Genomic DNA, 12,314 nt, shown 5'->3' on the forward strand with positions numbered 1-12,314 from the left:
CTATCACTGATTCACAGGATGTTTATGATTGTTGGTCCCCAGCCGGTTTGTATGTCTTTTACTGTGACTGTTTTGTAAGTACTTTCCCTCTTGCAGGTCTGCCTGACCCGATTATGCATTCGTTACTACCATTCCCCCTACTGTCCATGCCCCATTTAATGTGTGTCTTGGCTATGCTATGCGCTAATAACCTATGTTATTGTGTAGACACTGTTTTTCTACTATATTATACTTGGCTGCCGTAACTGATGTAATTTTGTAACTTGTAACTCGCTGATCCTCATGTAAAGTGCTCTGATACCTCCCGGTCTAGCCAGTGCTATATACAACACTGCAAATAAATAAAAAATAAATACATTTAGCTCAGAGAGAGTGGAATGGTTCTATTTGGTTTTGAATGAATGATGGAGCCGGTAATGCATAGTTGTCACAGAGACTCATTTTATATATGTGCAGGTGCAAGGAATTTCCAATTTCAGCTGTCTAGCTCAGCAGGCCACCAAACGGGATTTCCTAGATTTCAATTAATGATTTATTGCTGTTAAGATAAGCAACATGGTTTCAAATGCATTGTTGTTTTTGAGATGAGCGGGATGGAGAGTTCTGTATAATCCATAGATAATAGCAAAACTACCACGACTATGTGAAGAACCTCTATAAGAACGTAGTACCATATTACGACGGCATGCTCAGTAAGTGCTCTTTAATGTATGCGGCAGGATTTATATATTTGTCCAAGTATGTTCTACTAGAACACTGGAATGTGGAGCACTCCATTGAATACAATGGAGTGCTCAGAGCTTCTATGGGCTGGTAAAAGCCCACAAAACAACATTCCAAAGGCCTCTTGGAGTCCGAGGGGATTTAAACCCCTTCGCGCTCCGAGAGGCTTTTGTTTTATTTGTTAGAACATTCTGTCGTCTAGTGTCAGGATGTTCTAATAGCCTTATAGCCCTGCATAGCTGGGCTATACCGGCCATTAAAGTCCCACTCTCTTATCTAAGGCCCTCGCCGAGCAGGCCTTTAATGGCAGGTATAGCCCACTACGGCAGGCTATAAGGCTATATTAAATCAATGGGAATGATAGAGAAAGAGGAAATATGCACATGAGCCAGTTGGTACACATACAAACTTCTATCTGAACTGTAGCATACAGAAATAAAGGCCCAGATTTACTAACATTTTGCATCTGTGTTGTGTCACTTTTGGTGTAGCCCTGGCACAATATCTATTTGGGAATTTACAAGGCTGGATTTGTGAGGCTGTTTGTGTGGCACAGTAACACAAAGCAGCAAATAAGGTTACATTGCGTTACCTTGCATTAGGTAGGCATTGCACGGGTGGGGCACAGGTGTTCCTGTGTACCCACCCATTTCTTTTGACACACCTATCTATACAAAGACTTGTAAACATGAGTTTGCGCCAAAATGGTGCACCTACCTGAGGCTGGTGTAACAAGTAGAAATATCTTCTCCTTGTTTTTTTCCTCTTTGCATGTGTGCTACATTCTGCAAAACACATACAAATGCAGAACTAGTCTCAAATAATAGTTGTCGTTCAGGAAAAGGTTTTTTCCTGCATGATGCAGGAGTGCCTCCACTAGGCAGCCACAAGTGTACCAGCGCTAGGACAGCAGAACTGAACCATAGCTTTCCAAATATGGCAGAGTTCTGCTCTCTCCTAATCACGCAGCACAGCAATTTCTCTTGCTCTGCTGCTTTGCATGAAATCTTATTAAATTCAGGCCCGAGTGAGAACATTTGCTGTTGTAAGGGATAGTCCCAGAATATAGAGTTTAAACATCATTCTACAAGAACATGTTAGCTAGAATATCAACTACAAAGGTAAGGGACGTATGCACAGGCAGTCCTTAATTTGTGTTGGTGGTTTCCATTGTTCAGCACCAGCACTAAATCATCAACACGGGCACTATAGTTGCACTCTCATTTTTGGTAGGCACAGAGATTAAGTGATATGCTTTGAATCACATGATGTTGAGCCGATGCAGAGACTAGAACCTGGTTCCCCAGCTCCAAAATCAGCAGTCTGGCCATTAGGCCACATCTTCTCCCCAGTTCCTGTTAAGTAGTTGGCTCTGTTTTAGGCAGCATTACAGGAGAAATGTGCTGGTGCAAGCAGCCTCCTGACGAGAGCCCCAGCACTTATGTTTTTTACTAATTAATCACTGTGCATAGGTAAGAATTGATTTATTCTATTTATTTCCACATTGCACACCCTATTGTTATGTAAATACAAGGCATGTTGGAGTGGACTTAAGAACAGAATATCCATATTTAGCTATGTATACCTTCCTTCCCGATATTCTGGTAGTCAATATTCGTGTAGCACAATATTTTCGTGCTTGATGTTGTGAAATACAACCAATATGAGAAACTACCCGTCCAGAGGCGTCGCGTGTCAGTAAGATTGGGGGGTGGGCTTCAGAGTTCCCACAATCACGCTGGCATTTAATGTTAAATTAGGTTATCTGAAAAGCAGGACATGAGGGGGTCCTAAGGGGCAGTGGAAAGGGAGAACATTGCGGATTGTTAATTGTAAAATAACCAACGTTTTTAACCCCTTTGCCGGAGCTTGAACTTCGCCGCGGTGAGGAGGGGCTAGGTGGGTGAGCACGGTGCTGTGATGCTCATGACAGAACCATGCCGTTATGAGTCACGAGCGGCATGTGCTCATGATGGTGTGGTTCCGTCACGGCCCCACCCACTCATTAATTTGCCCGCACAGCGGGGAATTAAATGCCGTGTGGGCGGAGCGGCAGCCGCATGAGAGAACCATGCTGCCATGAGCACACGCCGCCCATGACTCGTGACGGCATGGTTCCGTCATAAGCATGCAATGGGTTAAGAACTTCAAAACCTAGAGAAGAGAGAGTGTGTATATGTGTGTGTTTTAGTCTGTGTGCATGTAGATATCCTCGGTGAAATCCGAAAGACACCTCACCATACCCGACTGACTGCACCTGTACCCAACTATTTACTAAAGATTACATTTACAGGGGGGTGTAACACACCAACTCCTCCCCCGCCCCCGTCCCACCCCCCTCCTGAAGCTACGCCTCTGTACCCGACACTCTTCAGTCGATGGAAACACAGATTGTAATGTTTGTGGTTGAGAGTGATGGTGTTTATTATTTCTTCAAATGTACACAGAGAAATTTTAGGAATCGCAATAAAATGCAATATGTTGTTTTCTGAAAATATAATCTAATAAAAATATGCTCTTAAAATGAATAAATAGCAGAAGGTAACATTAACAAGAGAACAGTCATCTCTAGAGGAAAAACAGCAAACGGGAGATTTTAATTCGCACTCATACACCCTTGCTGAACGCAAACACTATCAACCACAGTGTTTACAAATGTAAATTTACTCAAACACTCCACATTATTTGTGTAAGTAAATAAACCACACCGTATGGTGAAATATATTTTTGTGCTTTTCTGTGTGTGTGGGGGTCTTTTTTCTCTTATTGGCATATTGCAAATCAAGAGTGGAAAAGTGCCCTCAATTCACAAAGGACCAATACGCGGCGAACAGACCTGTTTGCCACATAAACTGTATTTATTTTGCCCCATGGGTACGCTCTGGAAAAGAACGTGATGCCAGTGTGTAGATGGTTCATAAAAACTGTTCAAATGAACAAGATTGCACTTTTCTGAGAAGGCTCACTTGCAGCCACGTGGAACAAAATCAGGGCCCTGGTGCCTGCAGGATTCACTCACGTGCCCTTTATGTCTGGCAGAGATCTCCATTTTGTCAGGTTTTAGATTTGGTAAGCTTGGGGGGAGTGAGCTTCCCCTTCATTCTTTGATGTCTAAGGAGGGAAAGCAAAGAAGGGTGCATTTAGAAAAGGGGGGGGCGCTCGGCCCCTACGCACACATGGCTGGGCCCGCCCCACCCCTCCATCAGTCCTGGTTGTGCTGCGCGCCCCGCCAGTTGACCCGGAAGCAGTTTGGCGCTTTCGGGTCGAGGGGGCGGGATCGCGGCGTAGGGGGGGTTTAAGAGCCTGGGGAGCGCGGGAAGCGGCCTCTTTGTGCCCGCGCTCCCCAGGCTCGCTCCTCGCCCCGCTGTGGGGCCTTTAATTTTCCCCACCCTCCATCCCCTTGTAGCAGAATTCTGGTGAGGACACTGGTAGGTATACGGTGTAACGCTATGCAATATCGTAAGAATAAATGTTTTTCTTCCTTAGGCCGTTTTTCCCCGTTTACAGGCAATGTTAATATTTATATGTTTTCGGGTGTGTTTTGCTGTTGCATTTAACTCTTTTTCCTTAGGCCTTTTTTTTCCCTCTTAGATTAGAAATGTCGTATTTATTATGTGGGTCTGGCGGTAAGGTCATAATCGGTGAGCAGCAATTTAAGGTCCTTAGGTGGGGGCGGCCCCATTCACGAAAGGGGTCGCCCAGGGGGAGGGGCCATTGGTCTCTCCCGGAACTTCAGGGGCAGGATATCCGCTTGCTTGGGTGCGGGGGAGGGGAGTCAACGCTTTCCTCAGGCTGGTAGCCACCCCACACATACACTATGCACTATGACGCTAGGGGCGCGAGTGTAAGGGCCCTCCTGTTATGGTTAAATAGAGTTCACAGAGCGCACGAGGGTAAACGGGCCCTTGTCGCGCATGCGCATCTGGGACGTGAGAGCGTAGCTGGGTAAAAGGATCTGACACCGGTTAGCGACCTTGCCGTAGGACCAGAAATTATTAAAATGCAAATTGATATCAGGATGTTAGATTCGGTTAGGAACCACCACGCTGTATTAGACATTTGTTAAGGTTAGCCCACCATACCTGTCTAAACTGGATGTAAATCTAATGTCTGAATTTTGCATTTAATAATTATGGAAATAATGTTATTTTATTAAATGTTTAATTTTGTTTCATATTTTAATAAATACGGCCGGGGGGTCTCGAGCTCGAGCCCCCCTGCCTTCCAAAGAATTCTGTTATTGGTCTGATGAATGTGTAACTGTAGTATGCACGTTAAGGGGGGGAGGTGGCCAGCAGTCACAGACCATGTAATCTTCCAGCTTCCTAATCCGGGTCAGGAAAGGAAATCAAGTACAGGCTGACCATTGCATTACCGAGAAGCGGAGTGCGTGATCCACGAACACATTATCCTTTCCTAGGATTTTTTCTTAACTACGTGCTGAGAAGACATAAAGAGGCTACAGTCTGGGAGTGACCGACCTGCAGCCCTTAAGAACGGCTAGTGTGAATAAAACCGGCCTTTTAAAACTTATTTTTTTTATGACAAGAATGAAAGTTTGCTTTATATTTGAGAGCTAATCCGAGTCCATTTTACTTTCTTCCTCAGGTATAAAACACCACCCTGCTCTCATGAAGGGTTTGTGAGGCAAGTCATGTGAAAATCATATGAGAAACATTTAGGAACATCTGCATATAAACACTAATGCATTGAGAGCAGATGTACATAAAAGCACTGTTCGTGTCAAATGAAGACCCCCGACTTCTCAACAAAAAGAAGCCAAATTATTTGTATCTGGTTACCTTAAATATGGACAACGCCAACAACCTCAAACACAACAGTATCCCAAGTAAGGATCAGAATGCACTGAAAGTGCAAACATGCTATTGCCTTTTCATATATGTCCGGTATATTCGGAGCAATGCCCTCTCTGGTCACTGTTTCACAACATTCACAGTCCTTTAGTCGTCATCTACTTGCACAAGTGCCTGGAATCTAATGAACCCCACTCAAAAAGAAAGTCTTTAGAAACCTAGTACAGCTTTTCTTGAAAATATTGAGCCGAGCCAATAAAAAACAGAAGTTTAAATATGTTCTATGCTAAAACTATTGGATTGTGCTTTGGCCAAAGTAGTACTAATATATAAAGCTTCGGAAATATATATATATATATATATATATATATATATATCTTACAAAGATGCTCTGCAATAAGACTCGCACTCCACCGGCTGCCAGATACAATCCTTTATTTTCCCAAAGACCAGAAAGTCACTCCGATTGTTTCTTCCGTTCGCCTAATGCATTTCGGAGCATTCATGCTCCTTCGTCAGAGGCAATTGTCCTCACATCCAGTGTTTGGTCCCACACTACCCAGCGTTTCCGCACCTATTATATATATATATATATACATGTATATATAATATATATATATATATATATATATATATATATATATATATATATATATATATATATATATATATATATTCATGTATCCACTTAAGTCATTGACTTTTGGCAAAGCAAATTGTAAATAAGTGTTTAGTGACCATGAATAGGGATACAGGAGGTAATTCATGACAAAGTGCGTAGTAAACATGTTTGGCGCATGTTCTAGGCACTCCATTAGGCAGGAATCCAAAAGTCCAAGAAATGTGGAAATATCATCCACCCTCTCTCCATGCAGGGTTCAAATAATTGTCCAAAGAGAACAATGAGACGTGCTGCTCAACACACGTCTTTCCACCATTTTCATCATCGTGCAACCAAAATCCCATAATAATAAAAAATGGACTCAGAAGTTCTCCATTGGCCTCTGGCTCGGGTTGCACTCTACAATTAACTATACATACATATTTGGTTTAAAGGCAGCTGCCTCTTTCTCGGAATGACCTTCAGACCTAGTGAGATTGTGTGCACCCTGTGTGGTTGGCATAACTCTCATTGAATGCCATTGCTTCCTTCAGGGGAAAATGATAAGAAAAGTAATAGGATATACAGGCAGAGATGGGTCCATAGAAGTGCTCAGGAGAAATCAGGAATACAGCAACAGTTTCTGTCATGGCTTAGTTCTGTTGACTGCTTCTGCGATCAACTATTGTAAAACATTGACCAAACAACGAGCAACACAAGCTTACAGGTACCTACACCTTTGTGAGAAAGAAAATCAGTCAGTTTATCATTGAGTTGCCATGCACTACATTACAGCGACAACTGTGACCTTTAGCGAATTGTAGTAATTGAAGACACAAAGCGATTGCTGCACAGCACAACTCTTTAGAGAAGTTTGCCCAATGATTATCAAATCAACATTATTGATGGGACTGAATATGAAAATAATACTATGACTAGGTAAGCAATTCTAGCTTTTCTCTGCCTAATTTCACATATATGTTAACTATGCGGTACATATACCTTCAAGGTACGTAGATGTGGAGCTAGGAATAGTAAACCTACACTTCCTTATATGCACTTACCGTACCTTTCGATCTTTTGTGCCTCGATATTCTGTCCTCGATATTAGTATGCAACAATAGTGTTGGCGTCGATATTCAGTAATACAATCTTTTTAAAGGAGAATTTATCGTTAAACTTAAAAAAGCCACCATAAATATAGCATGTGAGATTTTAAAGGAATGCAGCATCTGCTGTATGCCTGTAATGGGGTCAGGGGCTGATGAACTGTGTTTCATCTTTGCTTCATCCCAAAAATATTTATTAGGTGATATAGCTAGATTTGGTCATATGGACTGTTGTTACTGCTATTTGTCATTTGTGTGTAATTATCACATAATAACTCTGTTATTTATACAATTATCATGATGTAACAAATGTTGTAAACTATTAATAGCAATGAGGTGCTAGGGACCAATTGCTTTGAGTCATCTCCTGAATTGTATGGCATTAGATTAGGTCAATTGGCTAAGATGACAATCATGTACCCAGAGGAATGGAATTTGTAATCCTTGCTCACACTATTAATTAATGTGTTCCTGCCACTATGCATCCGTTCCTTTATTTGTCACGCCTGGCAGTGCTTAGAAGTGGTCTGAATGCCAAAAATAAGCGTTCTTCCCGAAGGTTTTTTTGCCTTCTATTTAATCATTTCACAACATTCATATCGACAGCAAGGTAAAAAAAAAACACAGAGTCTTATATTACTTTGCCTTTCTTCTATAAAGAATTCTTGGAAAATGCACATAAACTTACATCATTGCATTAAAAGTTATAAAATATGATTCCCTTTTCCCTCCATTAAGCTCGAGGTTATATTTAACTTGCGGTTTATTTTGTCAATCTCTGAACGTTTTCAGTTGTAAATCTGATAAAATATACTACTACATGGTTGTAGTACATGGCAGCTAGTAAAAGGTCACATGATAATTTTTTTTTTAATTTTGCTCATTTTTTGACAACTCCCTTTCTAACAACAAAGGTACCTTCAATTGTGTAGAATACTTATCCATATCACTGAGGGCTAGATGTAGGTAATTCGTATTTACCGATTCATAAATACCGAATTTTACCGATTCGGTATTTATGAATCGGTAAATATGAAGGGGGGAGATGTAGGTATTTCTAGAAATTGAAATACCGAATCGTTAATATTCGGTATTTACCGATTCGGTAAATACCAAATTGGTATTTCCTATTGATTCCTATGGGCTGTGAAGCCCATAGGAATCAATGGGAAATACCGATTCGGTAATTACCGAATCGGTAAATACCGATTTCTGCCAGGGTGCAGGGGGTGTCACTTTGACACCCTCTAGCACCCCAAATACAGGCATGTGTGCCATGTGGCACACAGACATGACCTAAGGGCATGTCTGTCTGTCACATGGCATAGGAGTGCATGCACACCTGGATTCGGTATTTTACCACCCAATTGAATTGGGTGGTAAAATACCGAATCTGAAAGGCCTTTGGGACTCAGAAGAGTCCCACCTACATTTGGATTTACCGATTCGGTAAAATTACCGATTCACTATTTTACAGAATCGGTAAATTTACCGAATCTGTAAATTTAACGATTCTGTAAAATAAAGGCCCCTACATGCCAATTTCTAAATACCGGTCGGTAACGGCCGAAATCGGCCGTTACCGACCGGTATTTTGGCTCCTACACCTGGCCCTAGGTCACTTACAATGATGAAGCTCTACTGGAAGCTGCAAACATTCTATCATGTTTTTTAAAATGCACTTCTAAGTGGGCAGCATACAAGCAACTCGATTAGTATGCTTTAAGTAAATCATTACTTTGAATCAGCACACATGATAAGTTCCACAAACCGAATCCATGATGTCCACAGGTGTCATCACTTGTGGACATCATGTGTCATCACAAGAAAGAATTGCTTGTTTGAGATGCAACTGGATCAGTACGGGCTCAGTGACAAAAAGTGATTTAATTAATGTGGGAATGTGCACGAACATTTGGATGTTAGATTCAGCAATCCAGTTCATTGCAAAGTTCAAACTTAGAATTACGTGCTATAAAATTACGTTTTTATTTCGTGGTAGAAAAAAACGGGACTTTCGCCAAAATTATTATGTTGGGAAGGAAAACTTGATAGTAATGATAAAGATTGTGTCGTAGTGAGCTGGAAACGAATAAGGGGTTGGGGTTCTCTATATTCTCTAATGAAAATTAATATTGGGCTAAATACCAACTTCAACTGGGGATAATCTTACGGGCAAAAGTCACAGTGTGAGTCCTAACATATTGAAACCAGTGCTTTAAATGGGCCGGTACTGCCCAGTACTTTTTTAGTGTGCGAGGGAGAGTACCGGCACTAGTCAGAAACAAGCGGGTACTCTTCTAAAAAGTACCTGCACTTCTAATTATCCATTTCAAACACTGATTTAAACCCATAAACCTATACATTAATCCTCTGTAGTTCCCATGACATTCGAGGCAGGACAGTGCTACATGCCTTAGGACTGCAAGAAAGCGGCAGAGAAGGGGATCTTAAGAGACATAAACAAACATAAGACTGTTAGTGGTAAATATTCCAACCGAGCAATTGGCAGTTCAGACAGAGGATACCCCAGTCACTCTCTCCAGAGGTGCGACGTGCTGGGCCTACTTTACACAATGCAGACATTAAAAAAAAGACACCACAGATATTGGAAGGAAAGATATCGTAATTATATCATTGAGAGATACAAAAAAAGAACTAAAAAGAGTTCATGATAAGAAATTGTAGCAGAAGTTACAAAAGAGACCCTCGCACCTTATCTTACAGTTTACTGTTGCAGCAGATTTAAAGAAAAGCTGATGTAATTATTTAGAGGTCACTGGTAACAAAGCAATCAGATTACATCTCATTCACGCATAGTGCCGTTAATCGTTTTTCCCCCGTTTTCTTTCCTTTGCTGGACGGGAATCTTCCCATAAATATGAACACTATGCATTCTCATGCTGGCATTGCAGTATTTCAGCAAATGTTTTATTTTCTGCGCACCTGGGCCGTCAAGATCACCTCTCCACTCATCGTGTGTTCTCTCCTGCGATGTAAGAGGCGACTGCTGCAGCAACAGCCCGGAGCTGACAGGCCACGAGGACTGTCCCAACCAGAAGATTCCAGCACGCTTCATCTCGCTTCAGAGGATTCTGGGTAGCAAACGCCCGGAGTCGTACAGGCCATAGGGATGAAACCTTTGCTGTTCCAACCAGAAGATTCCAGAAGCCTGTTCTCGCGTCAGAGAATTCTGGGTAGCACCAGCCGGGCGCTGTAGAGGCCACGAGGACGGTTCCAACCAGAAGATTCCTGCACGCCTCATCTTGCGTCAGAGGATTCTGGGTAGGCCATCTATCATTTGCAATCAAAGCATTTGTATCAGCCCGCTGTTGAATTCCGAGCACTTGGCGAGGAGTGTTTACAAGGCAGGATACCTGGTATGTGCAGACAGCAGAATATGAAAATAATGCAGTTCCTTTACTTCTTGGGGCAGACCCATAGTAAAAAGACTGAAGAGACTAAGAGAAAGCATTTGCGCTGGGAAAACGCAGAGGATGATTGATTTGCAGTTAATATCTTGAAAAAAATCAGCATGGGCCTATTCAAATAACTACCCATTTCACTTGCTCCACATGTCCACGTCAACGGAGCAAACCTAAATTTAAAAAAGAGAAATATATGGATAGGAAAAAAAATCCCAATGTATAGTTAAACGAGATTTGGTGCTGAGAAGGTTAGAAACAAAAGTACTGAGGTCACTGCGGTTCTTGTTTTATGTAGAACTTTGCATGTTGGCAGTTGGAGCGGGACCCATAGTTTGGGGACACTCTGGGATTTCCTCCCTCTCCACATTAGTCACTATGGTCGGAGTATAGGGTGGTGGGGCATCACCCAAGCTGTTGACTTCATAGCTCTCTGGTATGCTCTGCACATGAGCAACAGGGCTGGATCCAACAGGGGCGTATTCACAATATGGTGGTGGTTTCAAATCATCTGCTGGAAAGAAAACAAATATAAAGACAGTGAGACTACAGACAACAACTTGTGATTTCCCAAGATCTTCTGCTAGCAAATGATATGATACTGCATTGAGCTTGGAAGAGGTTTTTACTCTAATGACAAAATAATACGCTGAAAGCATTCTTAAAACAAATTCAGAATGAACAAATTAAATGTGCTCTTATATTGCAATAGTGGAAAATAGGATACACAAATTACTGACACGTGAACAAGTGACCAGATAGTCACAAAAATTTCATGTACTGGGTGTGCAATTACATATTCATCACTGTGACACATTCAGTTTAGGTATTGATCATTGTGAGTCATTGAAATCCATGTATTCTAGGTCACAATAGGACAGTGCACTTTCAGCGGGAATCTGCATACTACAAGTAACGTGTTTCACACTCCCCAAAGACTTGCTACAGATCTACATTCTCTCACGACTAAAACATTTGCAAAGGCTGTAACACAATAAGGCTTTCTGCAAAGTAGTTTGACACAGCATTAACCACTGAGTGAACGTCCATTTCTTTGTTTTGTGCGTTCCCATACAGAAATAAACAGAGGGCATATTTACAAGGAAAGTGGTGGAGTGAGGCGATAGCCTTCTTGGCTGAACGCCTCACTCCGCCACTTCAGAAACGCAAGGCTGCACCATATTTACAAGAATATGGTGCAGCCCTGCGTTTTCCCCTGTGCTGGCACTACACTTAGTAGCATAGCGCCAACTCAGGCACCCTTGCACCATAGTGCAAGGGTGTCTGGGCTTGGGGGGGAAGATTGTTTATGCGATGGAAGGTCCCACTTCCTGCACATAAACAATCTTTAAAAGCTGTTTTGTAACTTCTATGTGTGCTGTTTAGTGCAGCACACATAGAAGTTGCAAAACAGCATTTTACACAAGCAGTGGCATAGCCAATAGGTCTCGCCTTTGGGACCTTATAAGTGTTTAGCCAGAGATATTGGCTATGTTTTAAGGTATTTTGTAGAGCAATGTAGCTGCTGTGTTTAGTACGGTAAAGGCTGTGTGCAAGTTGTGCTTAGTGTAGTGACGTAAGGGCACTGGCATGGTGTGGAATGTAGTGGTGAGTTGTGATATGATGTGTGTTGATGGGGTGT

The 12,314-nt window shown here is 42.0% G+C and overlaps 1 protein-coding gene across 2 annotated transcripts in view; it reads right to left on the bottom strand.

Annotated features, from left to right (window-relative positions):
• Positions 1–7,876: 7,876 nt before the first annotated feature.
• The window catches only part of LOC144829014 (uncharacterized), a 458,030-nt gene continuing 453,592 nt past the window's right edge, over positions 7,877–12,314 (bottom strand). Inside the window, exon 6 of one of the 2 annotated variants that reach the window (XM_078687714.1) lies at positions 7,877–11,183. In XM_078687714.1, coding sequence (XP_078543840.1) covers positions 10,963–11,183 — 221 coding nt within the window. In that variant the 3' untranslated portion in view covers positions 7,877–10,962. Of the gene's footprint in view, positions 11,187–12,314 lie in introns of both variants that reach the window. The other variant, XM_078687713.1, reaches the window with a different exon arrangement.

This window comes from Lissotriton helveticus, chromosome 4_1 (assembly GCF_964261635.1).
Source record: "Lissotriton helveticus chromosome 4_1, aLisHel1.1, whole genome shotgun sequence".
Classification (NCBI taxonomy): Eukaryota; Metazoa; Chordata; class Amphibia; order Caudata; family Salamandridae; genus Lissotriton; species Lissotriton helveticus.